Source organism: Pelmatolapia mariae, linkage group LG23, assembly GCF_036321145.2.
Source record: "Pelmatolapia mariae isolate MD_Pm_ZW linkage group LG23, Pm_UMD_F_2, whole genome shotgun sequence".
NCBI classification, from domain to species: Eukaryota; Metazoa; Chordata; class Actinopteri; order Cichliformes; family Cichlidae; genus Pelmatolapia; species Pelmatolapia mariae.
In genome coordinates, this window is record NC_086246.1 from 38,127,205 (window position 1) to 38,153,938 (window position 26,734).

The following is a 26,734-nucleotide window of genomic DNA, read 5'->3' on the forward strand; positions in this document are numbered from 1 at the left end:
CACTCGTGGCAGCAGTGTGTCACAGCTGTCACTTAGCTGTTAAAGCTTGAGGTTTAAATGACACTTTTACACCTGTCCATGAAATGACCGAGAGCAGCAGAGGCGGGGAAAGCCAGGGGTGTCCCTCCATGAATAAGGCAGGCTGGTGTAAATTAATTAAAGAAAGGAAGTCCTTTAAGTTGTTGTGTTTAGAATGTGTGTATCGATGTATAATTGATGCTGGTTGTAAAAAAAATGAAGACCGAGGCAACTTCCTGGTGTGAAAATTGTTGGCTCAGTGTGTTACAGCCATGGTTACCAGATTGTACAGATGCAGCCAATCTCATCTTATTTGAAAGCCTAGCATATATTTAGTAAGTTATCAGTTGCTGTATACATATGACTTAATTCGAGCCCTTCTAGCTGGCTTGGTGGATCCATAGATCAATTAAATATTAGACTGAATGTAAATTTTGGAAAACAAGACGCAAAAACAAACACCACCCACTGAACACTGGACGTGGGATAGAGGTGCATTGGGTTCATCAGTCCATGACCAATTCTAGACACTTATACAATGTCCAAACTAGATCCACAAATTGGACGTCCAAGCATGACCCAACTTGGAGGTCAATATGATGTTCAACATTTGAACTTTGGAATTGGTACTTTTTTGTGGTTTATTTATTTAAATTAATCAACTTATTTGTTTTAAACCAGGTCAAACTGTAATTTATTAAAATGTATTGAAATAGGTTTAAAAGAACATTTGCATTATATATGGTTCATTTTTTACAATTATCCTGTTTTATTGTGAAGAATGAATGAAGTTTGTGGTTGTGATCAGTAGCTAGACTGAGAGAAGTTGCGACAAAAAGTATGAGAGTTAGTCCAGTTCATACACAAACACTTGCACAATCTGCTAGATAGTCTTTGTCGATATAGCCATTTTGCAAACTTCCTGTGAGAAGCTGGGGACATTTCTGCTCCAAATTCACCGTGCAGCTGCTCACTTTTGGTTTAGCATCAAGAGCCCGCACCAACCGTCCACTGATTATAGACCATCACTCTGCATTCCCTTCCACATAACTGTCTCCCATGTTTCCAGGGGATGGGGAACAGGTCCTCCACCCTCTGGAAACATGGGACTACAGAGCCACTAGAAGCAGTATAAAAGTGCCAAATTAGCCTAAGTTTGACATTGAAATAATTTCTGTCATTAATCCAACATCTCTTTGCACAGTGGGCGGACTTTTTAAGCTTTGTTTACATATAGTGTATACTCTTTGCAGGCCACAGTCACTGACATGGTGTGGTTACACAGATAACCCTCATCATGTGTCATATTAATCACATTATATTACATTATATTATATTATATTATATTATATTAATGATTTCCTTAAGTTGAGAAACATTTTATGTTACCTGTGAATTAAGGTCTTTTAAGCCCATTTTCCATTAGTACCTACTATTTTTCCCATTTCCGAGTTTCAAAAATGGCGGTTTTGATTTTCATGAAAGAGACACTCTCATGACTCATTAAGTGTTGCTACTGACCAGCCAATCGGTGGCATGCAGTCTGACAACGCCACATTTTAGTACCTGTTCAGATCGCTTGGAACTAAAAAAGTACCTGTCACCAGGTATTATGACGTAATGGAAAAACCTGAAAACTGTGGTGAATCGTGTCGAGTCAATCCAAGTAGGTCACTGGTATATAAACAGCAACCAACTGTGTGCAGGAATATTGTGAAGGTAAAACTGTGTGACGTGTCTCCTCAAGTCTGTGGTTAAATAATTATATTATGCTGTGATTGGATTAGTAGCTTACAAACTAACCGTTTTGCTCTGTTAGCTTCTTGCTACCTGTGCTGATTTCTCCTGCTGATGAGCTCATGTCAGATTTTGGCATTTTTAATTTGTTTTGTCATTTACTACCTTCAGATGACATAAAAACATCAGTCCACATCCACTGGTCCAGTCAGAGATGGAGGCTCCAATGGTTTATCACTTAATTGCATTTATCTGATGTCTCGGGTGTAATTCAGCTCACGATTAGCTGGCGAGGGTGAAAACCTGCAGGGAAAAGTGGGACCAAGACCCAGCGGACTACTTCTGATTTTCCTCTGATATTCTACATGGAGTTGTCATTAGTGATGTCTTTGTCTGAAATTAAAGTGTAATTCTGCACTGCACTGTGGTGCAGTCTGTGGCCCGTTGGTGAAAATGCAGCATAATTGCTGCATTCAAGAGAACACTTACGGAGGTGTTTTATCCCAGGAGTTTATGTGATGAAGATTTTTAACAACCAGAACTTCCAGAGGGTTGCTTCTCTCAGCAGCTGCTCATTCTTTAAATAATTCTGAACAGTAAATTTTCATTAATGCATCTTCTCTCTGCTTCTCTTTGATTTACAAAGACGCAGGTATGGTTTTTAAATGAGAGTATCAATCAGCACTGATTTTCTTTCCCCTTTTTCTTCCGTTTCCCCTGCAGTTAAACCAACTGTCATTGACGTTGATATATACGTGAACAGTATTGGGCCAGTTTCTTCAATAAATATGGTAAGTTAGACCTTTTCTCCATTAATCTTCATGAAATTGTATGTACATGTGGGTTTATGAGGAATGCACAGTGCACAGGTTGAAAGGTGAGAGTGTCTCAGCAGCAGCAGCTGATTCAAACTTTTGGATGTCAGCAACTGAACTAATTCAGAACAGTTTACCTGTCTGTGGGCAGATAAAGATATTTTAGGTTCATCCTAACACAAATATGTTTACCTGTTTTTGGTACTCACCATTTATAAGATAATTTCACTGCAACAGCTTATATAACTTGGCCAAAATTCATTATGATTTTAAATGATATTAATATTTATCTATGAGAGGTTTTTTTTTTCTCCTAATGGATCTGTCGGGCATAATAGAGAGTGGATATTCCTAATATGGTCATCTCGGGGCATGGCTGCGCTGCGAGTACATAAGCTCCAGTCACCTGCTGGTTTGCAGGAGACAGCCAATCAGATAAAAGGTGCCTTAAAGGGAGACAGCTTGTTTCAGACACCGAGTCCCTGATAAAGTAAATGAGGATTATTTTGAGCTGTGGATCATACAAAGCTGTGTGGCACGCACGGGAAATGAGCATAATAGGTCTAATTCTCCTGCTGGTACCAAAACAAATGCAGAACAACATCTTTATCTTTCATCTTAAAGCATCACCACATCATTTATCTGTCAAATCTGTTTCCATAACTTATTGATTTACTAACTGTTATCTTTTCAAGCAGCAACATATGACTATATGTAACTTTCCACTTTGAGGTTTTTAATGTACAAACATATCTAATCAGTATATAATAGTATTTTAGCATTTAGTGCAGTATTTAGCACTTTTTTTCCCCCTCTGTGGTGCAGTATAAGGGTTATATTTTATTTTAACATGTTGGCTTTAAAATTTAATCTGACATTTATGTTTTTTTCCAAAACTTGCATATATTGCATAAATAAATGTAACACTTATAGTTTAAATTCTCTCCTTACATTCCTGCATGTATTATGTGCAGCATAATTCTGCTTAAAGTATAGTCTTGTTCGTTATCTTTCATGTTTCCTCCAATCCTCAATATAAAACAAGAAAAGAAAGAAAAAGTACAAGGACAAGATACAAATATCACAAGAAATCGGCACAGAAAAATGAAAATGAAATAAATAAATAAAACTTCACCTCCCAAAAGCTATAGGAGGCTGCGGCATGAGAGGCTTAAATGCTGTCAAATCAGAGGGATGTGATCAGTTTGGATGTAGAAAGAGGAGGAAAGCATACAAATTGTTAAGAGAGGTGAGAGATGGGCACTTTTAACACACTTAGAGTGTATGTGAAGAATGAGGGAGGGGCTTCTGAAGAAGATGGAGAGAGGATTGATGGTCTGATAAGCTGAGGGATGGGAGTTGCTTAGTTCAAAAGGGAAGAACTGCTGAGCCAAACAGAAAACATTTGTGGGTAGCTTAAATGTTCAGGATCATTTCTGTTTGTGTGGCATTAAGTCTGTAAAATAAGAGAAGTAAGTGAGGACAAAGGTAAGGCCTGCAATGCTTCATCAGAAAATCCATCGTTGTGTTAATTACTGTAGTTTTTTCTAATGCCGGTGTGACATTTAGGGAGCTGTTACTGGTTTAGTCAGGTGTGTTAGACTGTCTTTTCACAGATTGACACTGAAATAAGGAATTTTAGTTCTTCGGCTTTGTTACTTTTCTTTAAGCAGCATTAGCAAAACCTTGAGGAAAAAATTATTTAAATTGTGATGCCGACAAAGCATTCATGCAAGAGATTATATGTGGTTTGTAAACTTTCACAGCCCTGGTTTCAGAGCTTCTGCTTCCATTGTGCCATAATGGCCCCTTTAAAAATGTGTTACCTCTATTTAGTCTTTTGGAGGCTCACCTCTTCGCCATATTTCCTCGTCTTTTGGTGTTTCAGCAGTCTGCTGCTCTCCAGTCCTGATTGTAAAAGGAATGCAGTCAGCACGTGCCAATCAATAAGTCCATCCAAATCTCTCATTTTTGATAACATGATATGATTAACACATCATCTTCTTTATACACTGATTCAGCCTATTGGTTGAACACATTGGCATATATGAGATTGCAGAAAAGCAAATTATCTATCTTCTTTTTGCTGCCTAAACAGTCATCAAAGTTTGCTATTTGATGCCAACACTACGGGTTGCCAGCTATAGGCTAATATTTAATACAGCAAAAGATGTCAATCAATCAGCATTTTTAGGGATGGGTACCAGGTTCTGACATAAACGGTAGTAACCAGACCGAAAAGCAGCGCACATTTCGGTGCTTTTTTTTTTTTTCTTGAGCTGTCATACACTTTGGATTCTAGCCAATCATTTTACGTTTACAAGGATAGTAGGCGGGCCCAGGTACGTACGTTCTTTTAGAGCAGAGCTACAGATTAAAAATGCCCAAGGCGAAGCGGTCAAAAGTCTGGCTGTACTTCACAGCAAAAGATGCAAACTCAGTAGCCTGCAACAAGTGCTTTAAGCCCCACGCCCCCGGTACCGCGAGCAAAATGGAGGAGATCACGTTTAATCGGTTATAACACGGGGTGAGAAATATAAGTCCAGACATGTGTGGTATCCACAGAAACCTCTGAATCTCAGCTAAAATGTCATATAAACCATCTCTACAACCACCAAACTCAACGAAAACAAGCCATGATTAAACGAGCAGTTATGTAAATGCGCACAAGTCCGCTAAACAAACAAGGCGAACCACCTATAGACACGTGACTGGACAGACGTCACATGCAGTATATTTGGGCCCACGTGGGTTTTGACCTTGGAACGTCTGATTGGTTGAATTGACGTGAACGTGGCATCGTTACTGTGACTCTATTGGCTCAAACAATTAAAAAGAGGTGTCAATCATGCAAATTGACCAAAAGAAACCAAAGTTACAGCCCCTCAGAGTTTAAAGGGCCAGAGGCCAATTAAGCGCTCCATGGCAGAAAAGGCCCATTGCCATGTAAATGTGTGGTTAATTCTTCAAAAATGTATTTTTAAAAAAAGCATTTTTAGGCATGTTAATAAAATTAATTAATGTCTGCTCTTAAATACCTAAAAAAATCAACTGGCATGGTGTCCAATTGTGTGCCAGAATTGGACATTTTTGTACAACATCTGGATATTCATGTATTGACAGCGCTGTAATTTTTCACTGTTTCACTTTAAAAACATAAATCTTTGCACAGATGATGTTTATATGTTGTTACGGTTCTTATCATTTTGCAGAAAAAAGAGACTGCTAAAAATAAAAACATGAGAGGTTTTTGGACGAAGTTTGTGTTCTCCATTCTTTAAGCACCAGTTCGAGCACCGTTTAAGCACCAGCACCGTTTCAAAAGTACTGAATTGGCACTTTGCTGTTTTGGCTGTGCTGAGTAAATATAGCTCATTTTTTCCAGGTGATTTGTGTTTTTTTTTTTTTTTTCCATTTTAGAATTGTTGCCTCAGTTCCTTAAATTAGCTTAAAATGGCTAAGTAGGGGTGCAACGATACACAAAATTCACGGTTCGGTTCGGTTCGATACTTTGGTGTCACGGTTCGATATTTTTTCGATACAAAAAAATGTTCATGCCTTTTTAATTTGTCATTTATTAAAATTATAAATTTATATTTTAACTCAAAAGTACAGTTTTTAAATTTAATGTTGCTGAAACAACAAAGTAATAAAAAATAAATCTATCTGATCGAGAAATCACTCATCTTTGGAAAAGAGAGTTTATTAAGATAAGATAAGATAACCTTTATTAGTCCCACACGTGGGGAATTTGTTTTGTACACAAAAATGGCTCTTTCCAAAATAAAAGCTATACTATACGCTTCTTCTGGGGTATATTCTCAGCAGCATATTAAACATATCAGGTCCCCATAAGGAGAATCATGTGCTAACGGCTGTCTAAATGGCTCGGGTAAAGTTTGTAGCATGCGTGCTTGTTGTTTTTGTCTGCTTCCACTTGTCTTTGCACTAGGATGATGTCGGAGTAAATGTGCAGTCATATTCGTTGTGTTCCCACTAGTGCTGTCAGCGTTAGTCTCGTTGAAATGACATTAACGCCACAACGCGGCAAATCTCCGTTAACGAGCTACCGCGGATCGCCCCGTGCGTAGGGTTGGACGGCGTCAACACATTAACAAGCTAACTGCGCTAACGCATTAGTTCCCAATGTAATTGAGCATTGCGTGGCACTGTTTTACTTTTGTCCATGACGCGCTTACCTTCAGGGTCATACGTCACATAAAGATCAAAATAGTTCCAAACGCCAGATCTGAATGAGGGTGGGGGAGGTTCAATTTGCCATGTTGCAACGAGTTGAATTTCTGTCTCGCTAGCTTGCGCTGTGCTCAGTGGATCTGTGCTCGACAGTGCAGCCTAGGCGGAGTAGTCGAACGCAGATTCACGGTCAACACAGACAGCATCGTCAGAAGAAAAGTTGATAAAATAAATTAAAAATTTTGTATTGTTCGATACATATGCGTACCGAACCGAAAGCAGTGTATCGAACGGTTCAATATCGATACGAGTATTGTTGCACTCCTATGGCTAAGCTATGCAAAAACGGCCAAATTTTATCCTAAAGCCCAAAAATGCCCCATTGAAAATCATTAATCATGATCCCACATTTATCTTTACATTAACTAATGCGTTCCTTTATGTTAGGATTTTATTTTGGACTACTTGCCTTCAATTTTTAATTTTTATATTTTCCACCTTTTACCGTTCAAAGCATGCACATTTCACACTTTTTTCTATTTTCTGCAAGAGTGCCTTGCTACTAAAATGGTGTGTGTGTGTGTGTGTGTGTGTGTGTGTGTGTGGGTGGGTGAGAGAGAGAGAGAGAAAGAGAGATTTTCACCTTCAAGTTTTTTCTCTTAGAAGGTGACGCTCGAGTTTATAAACTAATTCAATAACAGTAAATGATCAGTAACCTTTCAGAGCTTTAAAGATCTCTCAGCAGCAAGAACCAAAACAAAATTTGACAGTGTTTTGCACTGCACCCATGGTTAGAAGTATGGTCAGTAGTGCAAGAGCTGTCATTTTGGAGATTGCAAGACTTTGCAGCACACAGGAGGCTCTGGAAATGATTATGCAAAATACTTGTGAAGGTGATGCCTCATCCTCCTCTGAGGACTCTGAAGCTGACATGGAGGAGGCCTCAGTGGTAGAAACAGACCATCTAGAATCCAATTCTGACTCATCTGAAGGTGAAAGTGGAGAGGAGTTGAAGCAGTGACAGGATGGACTTCTCCATCTCCATATTTTGGTCCTCCACCAAAACTACAACACTCTGCTACATGCCAGCAGGAAGAGGTTAAACCCAGGATCAACACACCATGCCACCAGCTATGCACTGCTGCTGATGGATGAAATACTGCAGCAAATTGTGGCCATGACAAACCTGCATGGGAAACACTCAGTGGCTTGTTGACACAGAAGAACTGCAGGTGCATTCCTATCAATACTATGTTTATGAAACTACTGTGATATAACCATATCCAGTATTATGTCTCGGCTATAGCCTAAACCAGGCCCAGACGTACTCTAAGCTAAATGCTAGTGTTAGCTCGCTTCAGTTTTCTAAAACATGCATGTGTCTTTAGTTATTCTGGGTGGTTAAACCATCTCATGTGTAGCATACATGTGTAAGCTGTTCCACCCATCCATTATCAACTTTTCTGCTGGCTGTCAGTTCAACAGTCTTCACACACACCCACACACAGTTTTTCCAAAGTCTAATCAGCAAAATTAGGCAAAAACACCTCTGTGGTTGCACCATGGGTGAGCTGCGGGCTTTAACCTTGTCATCACTGTTGCCACTTGAGTGACTTTGTCACAGATGATGAATGTACAGATGCTTTTAGTCAATTTATTTCACAAAAAAAAAGAGGAAAGAAAAAAAGATTTAGCTGTAGCTGCAGACATCAGCTTTTTCCTCGAACCTGATCCAGCTCTCGAGCTTTGCTGTTTGTGCAAACTGAAAGCTACTTTTTGTCACAGTGTCTGGAAGAGGAAAGAGCAGTGCTTGCACAGACCTGTGTGACCCAGAAGAAAAACAGGAAATAAATTAGATCTGCTTGTGTTCAGATACAAACCAAATCCTCCTGTCAGAGGAGAATCATCGTGACATGCTTACTTGTTCCTGTATTGATCCATTTTGTCATGCTGAATGTTTCACTGTTGCTTCGATGTTCTGACTTCAGTAAATGAAAAGCAAGCCTTCAAGTTTATATTTGGGATATTTGAGACAGTGGGAGAAATATCTTTTGACCCTGTGCTTAATTTGTGAGTATGCTTAATTAACAAAGAAATGAACAGTCTCTAAATTTTATGGTTCTTTCATTTTATTGGCGAGAGAAAGAATGTCAACCACAAATCCAGAAAAACGTATTTCATAAAACTTAAAAATTCATTTACAAATAAATATTTGATTCTGAAACAAAATATGATTTATTACCTAGTGGAGAAACTCCTGTTGGTAAGCCTTTTCTTGTAGTTGGTCACCAGGGTTGCATACATCTTGGGAGAGAATTTGGCTCACTCCCCTTTACAGAAACTCTCTAAATCATTTAAGTTTCTTGGCTTCCGCTTGGCAACTGAGGTCTGGAGACTTGCTAGGCAACTCCATGACCTTAATTTACTTCTTCTTTAGCCACTCCTTTATAAATTTGGTGGTATGTTTTATGTGATTGTGATGATGGCAAATCTATCCACAACCTATTTTCAGTCTTCTGGCTGAGTGAAGGAGGTTCTCGTCCAAGATTTTCCAGTACATGGCCCTGTCCATTGGTCTCCCCATTGCAGTGAAGATGCCCTGTTTCCTTATCAAACACAACAGCCCCAAACCTAATGGTTCCATTTCCTCCAAACACAGTGGGTCAAGTTGACGCCAAACAGTTTGAATTTCATTTTCTTTTGCGCCTTCTGAAGCAGGAGGCACTGCAGCATTTCACTCAATTACAGCATACTTTGTTACCAGCGATGTTCTTGGTGACTGCAGTCTCAACTGCTGTGTAGTGTTGGGCTGATCAACTGCCTTTTATCTTCACCCAATGAGGCAAGATCTTTGACGGAGTTGCAGACCGAGGGTAACTGATGGTTCCGTTATTTGGAAATAGGAGAAATATAAAATGACCAACAGTTATCACCTTCTTGTCAATCTTCTTGCAGATGGTCTTGTAGCCCACGTGCAGGTCTGCAATCTTGTTCCTGACGTGAGGCAGTCTTTGGTCTGGTTTCAGGTGGCGGAGAAGTTTGAATGGAAGAAATTGACTCTATGGACAGGTGTCGTACATGCAGATAATGAAATGATCAGGAGCATCTATAATTAATTGACTGATTGAGAGCCAGAATTCTGACTGGGTTGTCGGAGATCAAATACTTTCTCTCAACTCAATGACATGCAAAAGTTGCATAAAATTTCTCAATTTTTATTTTTGGATCTTTGGATTCTTTGTAAGTGAGCAAATGCACAAATTTAGCAAGGGATCAAATAAGTATTTAATTTGTAAGTATGTAATTTGTCCTTGAATCAGCTTTACTGCTTATAAAGTGCTCTATAGGCTGTAAAGCACCGTCTCTGCTGTGCAACCAGCTTACAGTATTGTAAGTCGTATAGTCACAGAGCAGTTCATGTGGTCACATCAGTTGTCATATTTGTATTGGTTCTAATTACAATGCAGCGTTTATTTCAGGGTGCCATGACTTCTCCAAGAGACAGGTGGTGATTAATTCCTTTCTGAAGAAACTCAGCAGACCGTTTTCACATGTCAAAGACTTTTCTGCACACCTGTGGTGACATTTTTAACAATGGCCCGATTAGTGTTCATTTGTTCCCTTATGCATTATGCCTAGTCCTTTGACAAAAAGCTGGCAGCGCCTACGTAGAACTCATGAAGTCGAAGTACTGCCGGAGACAAAACAAAACCCTTCATTCTGAATCTCAAACATTCATACCGAGTGGCTAACATTCTTCCATTCAAGCATAGTTTGTGCGTATCTGTATCTGCGTTCAGAGGTTTGCCAACCAAAGTCACTCCTGTCAAAGCAAGCAGCACAATTTTATTTCTTCACGCATGAATCCAGCAAGCAAAGATTAAAAGACATTTTCCAAGTTGTATAGGTTTGAACTTTATTATTATTTTTCCAGTTAACGCTTATTTTTATTCTTAAAATGAAGTCTATGAGAAATCAGTCAACCAGAATTTTACAAGAGGTCAATTTGGTCAATTTGAAAAACTGTCATTGAAGATTATTTATCTTACAACAATCCCTAAATTTGATCAGTGTATTTCTATTTTGGAAAGACTTTATGCTTAATGTTAATTGGCATAAAGTGCTAAGATATCAGGTATTGTCATCATCTTGAACATCATGAGTTAACACTGAATACAGGTGAAATGTGTGGCATTATTTTCACATTAAAATTTTATCCGAGAACAGATAAAAAACAGTCTCATTAACTTTCATCTTTACAGAAAACACTTAAATGTTTGTCTAACATTGATTAATAGTGTGCTTACTAAAAGCTTGTTCATGTTGCTGGTAAAAACAGCTTTTTGTAGGCTGTTTATTGAATCTGCTGAGGAAATAGTATACCTGATAAATTGCCTGTCTTCTAAACCTGTCAGAAGGAAGCGAGTCCTCAAAAGACAATATATTACATGTCATGTCCCAGCTGCTATGAAAAAGTGAGGACAGGACAAGGACTTCTACATGTAAGATTTAATTACAGTACCAAAAGTTCACCCTGTCTTGCAAACACAATGAAGTTCCACTTTGAACAACTTCATTTAAAAAGTGACTTGTAATAACTAAAGAAGAGACTCTTCAAACATGCACAACTGTGTCAGGAGATAAGGACTAAAAATTCCACGTCCACTTTAAAGACAGAGTATTCAGATTCGACCCAAATCTTAAGAGAAATGAAAAGTTATTACATTTTTTTATTATCATTATTCATTTTTTGTATGTATTCCGGTTATTATTAAAAGCTGAATGTAATGGCTACACAAAGGTGCTGGAAATGAATATACATATTCACTCCTGTGAAAAAGTAAATTATTGCCTGCTTCCTAATTTTAAAATTTTTTTGCATATTTATCAAATTAAATGTTTCAGAGTAAACAAATTTTGATATTAGACAAAGAAAACAAATATTATTCAAAATGCAGTTTTTAAACCATTTAATTAATTAGGGGGGAAAACTGTGTGGAAAAAATAATTGCTCACTCTTGTTAAATCATGAATTAACTGTGATTAACCCAGACCTGATTACTGCCTGACCTGTCAAATCAAAAAATCACTTAAACAGATGTTGCCTGACAAAGTGAAGTAGGCTAAAAGATCTCAAAAAGCAACATGTCACCCAACAATCTAAAGAAACTGAATAACAGATCTTTGGAAAATCTTCTGTGACCTGATGAGAAAAACGCTGAGGTTTCTGGAAGGTTTGAGTCCCGTCATATCATACAAGTAACAGCAGCAGTAAAAAGAACATCAGAATTCCCCTCTCAACCAGAAAATAGTGAAGGAAAAGGTCCTAAAAAGAAAAGCAAAAAAACAAAACAAATGAAGGTTGTGAAGTAACTTGGACTTAAATCAGACTGAGATACTTTGGCATGACCTTAAACAGGCTGTTCTGTCAGTGTTTTCAGTTTGGACTTTTGTCAGTATTTAATTTACATGTATGTTTCCTGTTTTGTTGTGTTAGCCTTTTGTCTGTGCGCATTATGCCAAGTTCTACTTCCATTGTCTCATTAGTTAGATTTAGTTCAGCTGTGTTCTTACCCGTTTCTAATCATTCTCATCATCCAGTGTATTTAAGCCCTCGGTTTCTCTCAGTTCCTTGTCTCATCATTGTTGGTTCCGCGTGTGTTTCCAGTCCAGTCCAGTCATTCAGTTTAGTGCAATCTGTCATGTTCTCTTCATTCTGTCTTCATAATAAACACCGTCCACATCCTCAATCAGCCTGCGAATCCTGCATTTGGGTCCCCTCTTCCCTCTCTCCACACACCGACGTGACATGGTCATGCTAAAAAACCCTCCAGTGTAGCTGAATTAAAACAATTCTGCAAAGGCAAAATTCCTGCATGTGAAAGACTCGTTGCTAGATATCACAAATACTTGATTGCAGTTCTTGCTGCCAAGGGTTGCACAACACGTGCATGTTTCTTTTTTTCACAGAGGAGTAGGCAGGCTTGGATAACCCACTTTTCCTTAATAAAATAAATGATTTTAAAAAAGACATTTTGTATTCACTCAGGTTATCTTTGTCTAATATTAAAATCTGTTTAATGAGAAATTAGAGGGAAGGTTAATGCTTTTCAGAGTACTGTATTATATTATATATACATATACACTACAGAAAGGGGTTTTTTTTATTTTTATTAAAAGGTGATCATATTATTTCTGAAAAGAAAACAAGTGACTGTTGTGTCTTCTTTACCTCACTGTGCTGTATTAAGATATAATGAGCTCCTAACTGCTCTCCTGAGCCTGGTGGGTGGAAATCACCAAGCGGCGCTAATCAGTTGGCGAAAAGTACAGTTAGAATTGCTTTTATCCCCCGATGCCCACTACAGCAAGACTCAGCCATACCTCAAACAGAAACAAACTTTTATATTTAAAAAGTACACTTTCAATAATACCTCTGTGGTTTTCTACATGATCTAAATCAGGGGTGTCAAACTCAATTGCACAGGGGGCCAAAACTCAAGGCACACTTTAGGTCGCGGGCCAAACAAGATAAACATTTATTGAACACACTAAAACAATGTTTTTTAAACATAAATATGAATAAAAAACAGACAGGAATATTATTCCAGATTAAATAAACTTAAAAAAATAAACTTTAACTTTAAATATTTTGCTCTTCATAAAAATATATCCTGTCAAAATTATGCAAGTTAGAAATATGAACATGCTGCCAAAAACCCCAGAAAAAATAAATGAAAGCATACACAAGATTCGAGCCGCATGTAGACGGAGCTGAGGCATTGCTTCAGGAATGAAACTAATAAACTGTGCGGGCCATTCAGTGTCGTACTTTCCCTTGAGTGTACCTATCATTACACTGCAGCTCCATCTGAATCTGCACAGGTGCAGTTCAGCAAAGTCCGCTTGGCAACAGGGAAAGTGAGGCAAGTTGCACTGGTGCATTTGTGACAGCTTTACTTGAAATGTGCCATGTCCATGAACTGACAGATTTCCTTGCTGAGCTCAAAAACTCTACTGAGAATTTTTCCCCAACTCAGCCAACGGACCTCTGTATGATAAGGAATGACGGCAAACTCTGAATCCATTTCCCACATAAAAGACTGAAATTGACGGTGATTTAAACCTTAGCTCGGATAAAATTTACGGTTTGCGTTACGGTGATCATTACATGCTCCATTTTTAGCACTTTACCACACAGCCTTTCCTGGTGTATGATGCAGTGATATGCTGTTAACTCACCGGTACAGTTCTCCTCCTGCATCTTTACTGGCATCCTGCTGACTAGTCTGCTTTTTTCACCGCACAACACCGGCGCTCCATCTGTTGTAAGTCCAACAAGTTTGTCCCAGGGCAGTTTCATGTCGGTTACACTTTGACATACGTTTTAAAAAATGTCTTTTCCTGTCGTTGTCTCGTGCATCGATTTAATGTTCAATATTTCCTCTCCACGGATGAAGATGGCCAGCTGTGCAATGTCCATCATGTCTATACTTTCATCCACAGCAAGAGAGTATGCAATAAAGTTTTTGCTTCTTTCACACAACTGTGTTCTTAAATCAGTGGCCATCTCACAAACCCGATCAGCAATCGTATTTCTCCTCAGGCTCACATTTGCCAAAATCTGCGTTTTGTCTGGACACAAGACGTCGCACACCTTCATCATGCAGCTCTTCAGAGTGGTACCGGGCTGATTTGGCTATCTCCTCTGCTACAATAAAACTTGCTTTCACAACAGCTTCACTTTGTGATTTTGCTCTGGTGAAAAACGTCTGCTGAAATGTCAGATTCTTCTTTAGACTTCTACTTTATGTAGTTTCTGCATTTAGGTTTTTCAGCTTATCCTGATGTTTTGTCTCGTAGTGCCGTCTTAAATTAAATTCCTTAATTACAGCCACATTAGCTCCACTAATAAGACACGGGTTTACCAGCAATGTCTGTAAACATATATTCAGTCACCACCTGTGGCTGAAAGGCTCTGCTTTCAGAATCAACTTTTCTCTCCACCATTGTGAGCGGCTAGATTGACGTGGGAATGTTCCCAGTTAGCCTAGCGTTGCCAAAAAGGCTGCAGCGCTGCATTATGGGATCTGTAGTTTGTATATTATTAGCGCCTCATATCACCTGGCCATGCATAACAATAATAATACATCTATATAAAATGATCTCGCGGGCCGGATATAAATGTACGACGGGCCGGATGTGGCCCGCGGGCCTTGACTTTGACACATGTGATCTTAATGCTGCTGAAATGAATTAAAGACAGCATGAGGAGAAAAGCTTTTGGGGCTTAAACTTTAAGAATTGAAGGCTTAATATTACAGAAAAACCACTGGCAGCTTGTTACCAGGACTTTGTCCTATAATTATAAGCAGACTTCTTTTCCATAAGTTGTTTATTTTGAACTGTTGATTTGCTCCTCCAGTTTTTTTGTCCATGTAATGGTCTTTCCATTAGTGAGAACTTTGTCGGAGGTAAACTGTAAAACTGGTAATTTCCATGTGTTCCTAAGTGAAAGAGTGGATCAGACTGGACTTTTCAGGGCCATGTGTTTGACGCTCCTGGATTAAAATACCATACACCAATGTGTCATACACCTGGATCTCTCAAATGTTCCTCTTGTGCTGGTTTATGGTTATAGTTTAGTGTATTTGAATGTCAGTCATAAGAACTGCTGGTCAGTCCCAAAGAAATGTGCTTCTTGTGTAATGTATTTAATGCAATAAAATCAGCTTTTTATGAAGTGCATAAATCAAGATTATGAGGGGTAGGGCCTTTACAAATATAAAGCACCTTGAGGCAACTGAGGCAATTTTGTGCTCTATAAATATTTCATAGTTTATTATATAAACTTCAGTACATTGTATTTTCAGACTCATGTTAAGAACAACCATCATCACATTAACCAGCAGCCAGAATTAGTTCAGTCAGATCATCTAAACATTATGCACTTGTAAATTCTCCTTTGGGTTAGGGTTACCTTGTGATATATTTAATTAAAGCCAAGGAAAAGTTGGGAAATTAGGTTATATTATGTATTTATATATTTTCAACATTTGACAAAAGCTCTGGGGTCTGGCTGGGCAGTAACCAAAGACCAATAACAGTGAACATGTAAACAAATGCAGGCAAGCACAGACAACACAACACTGCACAAAAAACCCAACAGAAAACACAGACCAGGACAGACCCCATGCCGAGTGTAAAACAATCAGGGTCATGTGGTTTAGAGAAAAGGTGTTGAAAAGGAAAGCATCTAAACGGGGACCGATTTCCAGTAAGCTGTTTAATTTGAAAATAGTGACAGTGAAGCAAAGCAAGAAGGAGCTAATCAGAAATAGCAAAGCTCTGAGGCATGTTTTAGTTAGGAGTGAACAATATGCTTAATCGGAGAAGACCAAATCTTTGTAATCATAAAGAAGTTGTGTTAATACAGAACTTTCTGGGAATGCAGTGTCCAAGGAAGCCTCCTGTAATCAAGGAATTCCTGCCAAACAAAAGCAAACGATGCTTTTCTCACTCTGAGAGCTTCCCACTCACAAGCTGTTCGTTATACACTGGATGACCAGAGAAACACAGTATTTATGCCAGCTCATTTCCTGCTGCAGAAAGAAGCTGCTGGCAGAGCTCCTCCAACATCCCTGCTCGTGTGGTTTTCTTTAGCTCCCACCACAACATTAATTTGTAATGTCCCTGCAGTTTGCAGTCACTGTAACTGTTTGGTGCACACCTGCTAGAATACAAAATGACCTTGATCATTTCTCATCCATAGTGTAAAAAACAGTTTTGCAACTGATGGTTTAACAGTTACAAAGCGTCTATTTGAACAAAGAGAATGCTGCATTTCTTATTTTTACTTTGTGGCTGAAGATTTGGGAAATTAAGTCATCAGCATGAGGATCAAATTATGAGGCTCTCGGTAACACAACATAGAACAGGTCTCTGGAATATTAATATTCTCCACGTGTGGTTCAGTCAGTATTTAATGAACTCAGAAATATCTTTTCTGTTTTTAGCAATGTTCATAATTTTCATGATACCTGTGCGTACAGAGAATCCTCTTTGTCTTGCCTACTGTTAACAGACAGTATCACAGTGGTGATGCCAACCAGTATAAAAGCAGCACAACCAGCTGATTCAAGGAAGCAGATTTTCCTAGTAGGAAGGAAGGATTCGGGGTGTTTTTGGTTTGTTCCGTTGCAGGACAGATTGTCTGCTAAAATCTGCAAATCCTGAGGTATCAGTTTCAGTGATGCAGTTATGTAGGAGAGTCTGAGCACCTCTGGGGATGTCACAGTGTGTTGTTTTGGGGAGTTAATGTATAGCCACTGTAGCAAAGGACAAATAATGCTTGTTTTTTTTCTAATATATTTGTTCTTCACAGTTTATTTAAGTAATCTAAGAGTCAGCCACTACCTAGTAACCTTGCTTGGCAGGTATTTTCAGCTTCTGCTAGAGTTTTTCCAGGTCTCGTTCTGGCCCAGTGATGTGACTCTCTGTCCTTGACATTACTGTATTTCAGAAAGTGCCTTCCATCCATACTTTGAAGGGTTTTTTTTCTCCCCTGAAAGAAACTTCAACTAACAGCACAAGAATCAAGGTTTGAGAAAACCTTTTATTGCCATATATTAAATTTTTTTTAATGACCCTGAAGCCATTCGGATACACAGCATTGCTAACTTCATCAGTCTGCTACTCAGTCTTCTGTTAATATTCCTCATTCCGCTTTAACAGCTTTAGTAAAATATTCTTTTAGCACTCACAGTCATAATGTCTACCCATTACTGTCTAACATGCATTCAAATTTGTCCCATGATAGAAGTTGTGTATAAAATTTCCTATGTTACTAAGACTGATTGTGCCATTCATACATGAAGCCAACACATTCGGATGCCTTCAGATTAACATAACAGAAACTCAATGGGGCTTAAATTGTTCCTAGATCATTCAAATAGTTTATAAAATTCTTTGAACTTCCTCTGATGCACTCAGTTGCTGATGCACTGCGGTTTAGAAGACAACTACAAAACAACAGTTGCATTCCAAATGCTGCATATTTGTTTGAAGTCTTTTTTTTTGTAAATAAGCAGCAACACATAAAACTGCAGCTGCCTGCATCAACATGCAGCATGATGCTGGTCAGAAACAGAAGGTCTGAACAGCTCAGACATCTTCACACAGATTCGGGAGTAGAAAAAAAAAGTTGAGCTGTCTGTAACCTGAGCTTTAGTCTCTTAGGAATTATTTGTTCATACAGTGACCTCATCATTGATCATTTGTGTGGTGTCAACAACTACCTTATTTAAGAGGAAGTAACACAAATACTGGCAGCTACCATTGCTACCCCACAGAAGAAAAAAAAAGAAGCAGAATTTGTCCACTTTTTTTCTCTTTTCTCTGGTTTTACGCCAAGTTTCAGTGACCAGTCACATATTGGCTGGTTGTAGTTTCATGCAGGAATACCAAAGGAATGTACGGAGCCCCTCTGATGACATGGTCCAAAAAATAAATAAATTGTGGCCACAAAATACTACTTCGTGCCCTCGAAATAGTATAACGTGCCCACAAAATAGGTATAACGTGCGCACGAAATGCTAATTTGTGGGCACGAATTGGGTATAACGTGGCAACGAATTACGCATTTGTGACAATGAAATAGATATCGTGCACACATCATATTGATACAATTCCTGGACAGCTGCGTAGAGACATAAGCATAAGAGTAGGCTAAACCTATACACCATGGACAGAGACCGTATGATTGAGTTTTATTTTAGGCTGGGAATGAGCTACAAATGCATTTTGAAAAGCCTGGCAACGCGAGGAACCATAATTAGAGAGACATTTAAACAGGATATTGAGAGCCCAGTTGCTTTACAGATGTAAGTACGACCTGGACGCCGGGATAGATTTTATTGTCAACCAACTGCAAGGGCCTGGGAAGGATCACGGTTATCGCAAGTGTTTCGTGCCCACAAATTAGCATTTCGTGCGCACCTATTTCGTGCCCTCGAAATAGTATTTCGTGGGCACGTTATACCCATTTCGTGCCCACGAAGTAGTATTTTGTGGCCACAATTTATTTATTTTTTGGACCATGTCATCAGAGGGGCTCCGTAGGAATGCATGTGCTGTGATGCGGTCTCAGAATTATCAGCTGTAGCTGGGCAGTTGATGAAATTAAAAATCTTAATTCATTACCACGTCACCTGTATTTGAGAAGTTCTCTGCTAACTGGATATGCTGGCCATTATTATCAGTAAAGTTCAGAGGACTTAAGGCTGTTTAATGTTAGCAGAAGGTTTGAAATATTTTTTTTTAATCGGCTGAAGCAGACTAAAAGACAGAAACACCGGAAAGCTTTTTTGTGGGCTGATCAAGTTAACTCAACTCTGAGTTGAATGATAACCAAAATAAACCACAACAAGCATTGTTTGCGCTGTTTAAGCTATATCTAGGGTAGCGATCCATGCTAACACCACCCTCAGTCCATTTACTTTCAGCAGACTCTTTCAGTTGGGGACAAAAAAAAAAACTGAGTGAGGCAGAAACAGGTTTACATACCAAGTCAAAGTGTTGAGGCTTATCCCAAAATTGACCCAAATGCAGATGAAGACACTCTGGGATGAACTCGTGATGTTTGTTGAAAACCTGATAAACAAAAGTCACATGAGAAACTACACTTGAAGTTAAAATTATTAAAATGATGAGAGACAGGGAACACGTCAAGAAAACACCACAAAAATTGGCAAAGATCTGGTGAAAACCAGATAACCCAGAACAGTATGAACAGTCAGTTTTATCACATGATTTCAGTGCCCTGAATCTAAACTGAATCTAACTGTGGATCTAAGTGTGAATTATTTGGTTTTCAGCCTTCACCTACTGTATCTGTGCACTTTGAGCACTAGGCCCTACCACACAGATGATAAAGTTTGCCTCCTTCTTACATGTAACCTTTTGCTGCCTTTAATAAGTACAAGAAGAAAACCCTTAGCCGGGAAGGAGAGTGCCAAGATGACTCAAAGCAGAGGACAGATACAGTATGTACTTTGTGCCTTTTTCTGCATAATCATTAAGTGCCAGCTTCACACTGCAGGGCTGGAGCTCTACACTTTGCCCTAGTTTATCGTTCTTGGTGCAGTGACCCGCGCTGAACTTACGAATTGGAAATTAACAATACAACTCTAAAAGGCTACAGATTTTAGCAGGACGATGTTTTGTTTAGTTTAGTTTAGGTAATTGCTAGGTAGTTAAAAACAAGGATGTGGCAAGAATGAAAGATACAGCTATTTGTGCTTTTCAGAAGAAATACTTGTTCTGAAAGTGCTTCAGTTCAGTTCATGTGAAGTAAAATATAGACTTTATATCCTTGAAGAACTTGAAGTTGGGCACCAATAGTGCAACCACAATCTTTGGAATAAAGTTGATGAATACCAAAGGGTGAAAATGCAGTGTGCTCTCATTTTTCTTTTATTCTATCCATTATTCTACATATTCAATTCTATATTCATATGTTGGCACATATCAGCATGCCAGCTCTACTGCTGTCTCTTAATGTCCAGTTAAAAGTCAAGTCTTGTTCACCTTTTCTGAGAAACTCCCATAATAATGCCTGACCTCAAACTTTTGATAATAGTATACAAAGAAGCAAGATTTATGTATTCATCTAATGTTACCTAAGTTGCCCTATTTTATTTGAAACACAGTCTACACACAAAAGCTAACCAGCTGAACAGAAATGCCAGTTGGGTGTTGATTAAATTAACTGCTCTCTTACGGCTCAGTCAACCGTGTTTATCGATGATTGGTTTTTTTACTATTCACACCCTCAACCACTTTTAACTGTGAGGTGATTGCACAGGCCACCTGGTGGAAGACAACTGTTCCCCAAACAGCCAAGTTCTGATCACACACAGTCACTGTCAGTCAGATTAGTAGAGGTTCGCAAATAATTGCCATCTAAATTGTAAATGCAGTCAGTCGATCTGAGTCAGTCTGCACCAATGAGCACAACTCGACTGCGTCCAGTCTTTTTGCAAGAGGGGATTCAGCTCATCTGGTTGCCAACTGGTTGTATTCTTGGCATACTTTTATTTAGAATTGAGACTACCAAGCAGGTATGCTTTTGTAGTTAATTCACCATCCTGCAGCAAATACGTCACTTATAGTGGACGAATTTCAATTTCAGATCCACAAGGTTCTGGCTGCACTCTGAGTGTAAGTATTTACCATGAATTCCTATGTCAGGGTTTAAATGGAAGGACGCAAATTCAGACTCATCTGGGCAGGATAAAGAAAAACTTAAAAAGTAAAGTCCAAAAACCAAAATGCATTCCCCAAGGGGAAGCACAGAAGCAAAGGAAAATCCAGAGCAAACATATGGAAAGACAAAAAAAGCACAAAGGTCATACATACACAGACACACTAAAGGCAATGAAGGGAAAGGGAAACACCTGGGTAACAGAAAAGAGCTGAAACTAATCAAGGTTAATAAGATGGGGAAGTAAAGTTAAATACAAGAGACCAAAACTACCAAAATGAAAAAGGAACTAAACAAAAAGATTGAAACTTGACAATAGGATACAAGATGACAAGAGAGAGAAGAATAAACACAAAAACATAACAAAACATCTCTAATATGAACAAAAACACAAGGTAAAAAAAACAGGGGACACATCCTAAGACTAAACACAGAGAGAAATAATGAACCAGATATAAAATACATAGCAATTTAAAAGAAACAAAAACACTAAAGAAAATGGAAATCAGTCAAAAGTACAACAACAAAATGTCTTGATGCATGCTCAATCATCCAGGTAAGGAAATCCCAAAAAGCTGACTCTATTGATCTGGACGTGGTGTTTTCAGTGGAAGAAACATTTCATCACTCATCCAAGTGGCGATGAGTGACAAACCAACTTTTTGGGTAGAATGATGAAAAAGCAAAAACAAGACAACAAACCTTTTTCAGCAAGTGGAACTACAAAAGTCCTGAGACCTAGACCCAGGGACCAAGAAATTCTGTAGGCATCAACATATCTGCGATTTATGAAAAAAGTGAAACATCAGAACAACTGGGATACTACAAAAAGTGCCACAGCAATTATTTCATGATTCCCTGCTCTGCTGCTTGTCAATATAGGAAGTTTGGGGAAAAAAGGCTTTTGGCTGTTTAACTATATTAAATGTTCAAAAATTCATGGTTATGCTCAGGTGCTTCAGTGGTTAATGCTGTCACCTCATAACAAGGGTTCAGCTGGCTCGCTCTTTCTGTGTGGAGTTTGTATGCTCACCTCGAGTCTGGGTGGGTTCTCTATGGTATTCTGGCCTCCTCCCAAGTCCAAAGACTTGCTTGTTAGGTTAGCTGGTCTGGTTAGCTAGTCTGTCTGTGTTAGGCTTGTGTTGAAATAGCAACCTCTCCCGGTGACTGTGAATTATATAAGTGGAAGAGGATAGATGTTATTGTGTTATTACGTGACTTCATACATTGATGAATATACCTCATGTGACCTATTTGCCTTTCAGCTGTCTCTTTTAAGCCATTTCAGTTAAATATTAAATTTGGCACACCCATAGTATGTCACACACATAAATGATGAAGGGCAGAAAGTTTGGTAATGCTTCTGATCATCTTAAATCACCAAAAGAATTTATGAATATGAAAGAATACTTCATAGAGTAAATCTCCTCCAGCAAACTGACCCTGTCCTCTGTCTCTCCTCCAGATGCATTTTAAGAATTTAGGTATCCTTGAAGATGATTGATTTCCAGGTCGAGGCAGGATGACAGAGGACGCAAGGTGGCAACAAAATGGAGAAATGAGAAAAGCCTGTAGTGTAAAACATGGATGCATACTAACATTAGGATCAATGAGGACCAACCCTGCATTTGAATTTGGACACTTACAGCCTGTTTTAAAGATTTAAAGCGGGGATAAAACATTCCTTTTTATATCCAGGTCACGTGACCTGAGACCACTTCAAACATGTCAGATAATTTAAAAGATGATCTTAGAATTACGGTGAGTGTTAACTGCAACTTTACAGCTAGCTCAAACTCTACCTCTCAGTATGCAGCAGTGCATTAGCTGGATGAGTAATACGGCCAATTATAGAACCGTGATGCAGTTCACTGTTAATTCTAAAAAGTCGGAACCATGAAAATTCTAATAGTTCTGAAAATTCAGTGTTTATTTAACCATCTGACAAATCAAAAAGAAATTTGCATACAAGTTTTAATTTGTCTTAAAAAAACACAATTTAGGGTTTTAAAAATAATTACACTAATGATATAGAAGGTCTCAGAAAGTCGTATCAGATGCACACTTGGCATCACAGAGTTAAAGACATTAGAGCAAACCTGCAGGAGTAAACTGTGTACAACCCCAATTCCAAAAAGAAGTAAGAATGCTGTTTAAAATACAAATAAAAACGGGAGTTAAATGGTTTGGAAATCTAATAAACCAATATTTATTAGTTTTGCATCTTTTTTATTTTCAAAATATAACGTAAAATGATATCAAATGTATAAAGTGAGGTAGAGAGGCAGAATTTCTCAGCAGTAAAGCTGGGCAGAGGTTCACCGTCCTGCACAAAACTGCATCCACAATTTCAGAAAATGTAAAACCTTTTGAATCTCTCTTCATCTGTAATACATAAAAGCTGCAGACACACAGCTTTTATGTATGTGTATATATATATATATATATATATATATATATATATATATATATATATATATATATATATATATATTTTTATATATATATATATTTTATATATTCCCCCTAGGCCAAATTATTAAGCACTATAAAAAATATCTCCTATCATCTCTATGCTGATGACATTCAACTACACTGTTCCTTCAGAATTTCTGAATTTTATAAATTGCCTAATTTAAGTAACTGCCTGACAGAAATCAACCAATGGTCAAATGACAATTTCCTCCAACTAAACTCTGATAAAACAGAAACTCTAATTGTTGCTCCAGACCACATGGTCTCAGAAATTAGGCAGCATATCAGCTTCTTAGACCCTTATGTAAAATCGAGCCTCAGAAATCTCGGTGTCATATTTGACAGCTCGATGTCGCTCGAGCAACATTCTAAGCAGCTGGTCCGAAACTGTTTTTATCATTTACGGAATATTTCAAAACTCAGACTAATGGTGTCAAAGCCTGAACTTGAGATGATTATTCATGCTTTTATTTCCTCCCGTTTAGACTACTGTAACAGTCTTTTTACTTGTTTTAACAAATCAGCCTTAAATCGTCTTCAGACTGTGCAGAATGCTGCAGCACGTCTCTTGACAGGCACCAAGAGAAGATCTCATATCACTCCAGTTTTAGCCTACCTTCACTGGTTGCCTGTAAGTTTTAGGTATCATTTTAAAATTTTAGTTCTAACCTTTAGGGGCCTAAATGGTCAAGCTCCCCAATATTTATCTGACCTGCTGAAACCACATTCATCTTCTTGAGCTTTAAGGTCATTAGATCAGAGACTGCTGGTGGTACCGTGCACTCATTTTAAAACTCATGGTGATTGGGCCTTTCAGACAGTGGCACCACAGTTGTGGAATTCTCTTCCACTGTCTCTACGCTGCACGGACTCCATTGATTCTTTTAAAAACAGCTGAAGACATTTTTATTTAGAAAAGTATTTGATTAATTTCCTCTTATGTTGTTTTTATTGTTTTACATTGCTGTTTTATTTACTGTTACATTGTTTTATATTTCCATTTCTTGTGTTGTAAAGCACTTTGTGATTTTTATCTGTGGAAAGCGCTATATAAATAAATTTTACTTACTTTACGTACACATTTTTATTTACAATTTACAGTGTCCTACGGTTTTGGAATTGAGTTGTAAACACAAACTATAATATATCAAACAACTCGTGTGTGTGTTTTACTGTAGAGCTTATAGATGCATAATTCCATGCAGGGGTCAAAGAGGCAGTTTTAATGTTTTATATTTCAAGTATTCCTCTGCATCGGCAGAATGTGGTGATTAGGTGTATCCCACCCATTTGAGGCGACACAGTGCAGAACAAGGTTATTCTATAAATTGCTTTGCATCTAAAAAAGTCATTAACAAAGATGTATTTACATAAGAAGACAGGAAGGTTAGTGGAAGATGGCCCTGAACAGCTGAACCACTGCAGGCGGTTCAGAGCAGAGGTATCATCCTGCTTCACATTTCAGCTGTACAATCATTCCTGAGCCATTATTTAGCCTGGTGGCTGTCTCATTTGCATTCTGGCCACTTTAAACAACGGGTAAACTGTGGCAGAATAATTCCTCGGCATTAAGCCATGTGCATGTTTTCAATAATGAGTAATATTCCCATTTGTCCACATGATTTAAAAGCTGATGAGGAATTATTCCATTAAGAGTGTAAATGTGGTCAGTGTGACCTAACTTAACTTCTGTCTGGCGGGACAGAATGAGAAATGATGGGATAATATTTAACTTTCTCCACAGTGTATTTAAAAAAGTAAATTTACACTGGTGTCTCATATAAACCTACACTTATTTTGTCAAGCATTTTCCATGTCTACATGTCAAAACTGCAAACGGACTTTTAGAATACCCTTATTATCTTCAATTACCAAAAACCTCTATAAAAACCTCATGTTTGCACTTCTGCACATGCTTTTAAATAGCTTGTAGCTTGCACTTTTTACATTTAGAATATAGTAACTTTTAAACACAATTAATCACATTTTTGGAGAACAACAAAAGGACTTTTGTGAAAAATTAGAAGTAGTTTTTGATGTTTGTCAGTTTTTCTAAGGGAGAACAATTTTCAAAAGCCAAACAACACAAAAGCTTAAGAGTTAGGTACTCACCATCATCTGTGATAACTCTTATACACTGAATGAAAAAAACCAAAACATTGCATAATGTTATGGCCCGTCTAGGGGTGGCCAGACCATAACATAAGGGTGATCCATCCCCGTGTGACCCCAAGCAGCACATCACACAGCGAGTACAATTTTGATGGTGATTTATTTAGAGTGAGTGAATTTTAACAAAGCAAAAGGAACGGACTATAGCTTTGGGGTGGACCTAACGCCAAAACAACAAACAAAAGGGAGCCTATCTAAAGGATGTACCAAACTTATCTATGAAAAGAATCAAACCAAATGAAAATGACTTATCTCCCCAACTAACAGAAACATGAGAAAAAGGTAATCAAATAAAAAGGCAGTCCACCCCTACATGCTCCTGTATAAAGAAACAGCGGTCGGTTAAGGTGAGCCGAGGATGAATGACTGGCCGTCCATGGCGGTGTCATCATATACGTTGTCTCCAGGTAGTTAGCCAATTCCGTACGTTCCGTCCCCTGGATGCACCAATCACGGAGAGGCACCTGCACACTCAAATTTGCATATCAGACAACATTACAACAGCAGTCGTAACAATAATGAGAAGGCTCAAAGATTGCTGTTGTAACTGCCATGCGACTAAATGCAGTGTCATTTCATGTGTGTGCTGCAGTGGCCTACATCCACTAACCACACTTCATAAAAATCTTAAAAAACAACAAAAAAAACCTTTAACAGAATAGATTGAATTAATACGTGCAATACTAAATATATGCAATACAAAATCTGAGTTTGAGTTGTGGTAGCAGAAGTTTGGTTTGTGTGGTGTCTCCTCCAGTCGTTACGAACGACCAAGCATTTAATATGGAAGGAAGTAGGCGAGCTGCATTGCTGCCATGCTGGCTGATTCACAGTTTTGACTGTTTTTTGTGAAGCGGTGTACTTTAATGGATGATAGTGCAGCACCTGTAACAAGCTAAGACAGCTTCCACTGTTCCACAGTTTTCTCTGGAACTCGAATGCCACAAGCTGTCGGGACAGTTCACAATTGGTCAAAGTTTGTTCAATTTGAAGTCGGCCGGCACAAAAGAACTACATGCTCCCCCCCTCCCCAAAAACTGAAATTTGATGGTTTACTCAC

The 26,734-nt window shown here is 38.4% G+C and overlaps 1 protein-coding gene across 2 annotated transcripts in view; it reads left to right on the forward strand.

Moving 5' to 3' along the window:
- Window positions 1-26,734, forward strand: part of LOC134620278 (gamma-aminobutyric acid receptor subunit gamma-3) — a 72,455-nt gene that overhangs the window by 19,910 nt on the left and 25,811 nt on the right. For both annotated transcript variants that reach the window (XM_063466350.1, XM_063466351.1), the window contains exon 3: window positions 2,479-2,546. In XM_063466350.1, the coding sequence (XP_063322420.1) occupies window positions 2,479-2,546 (68 nt within the window). The remainder of the gene's footprint in view (window positions 1-2,478; window positions 2,547-26,734) is intronic.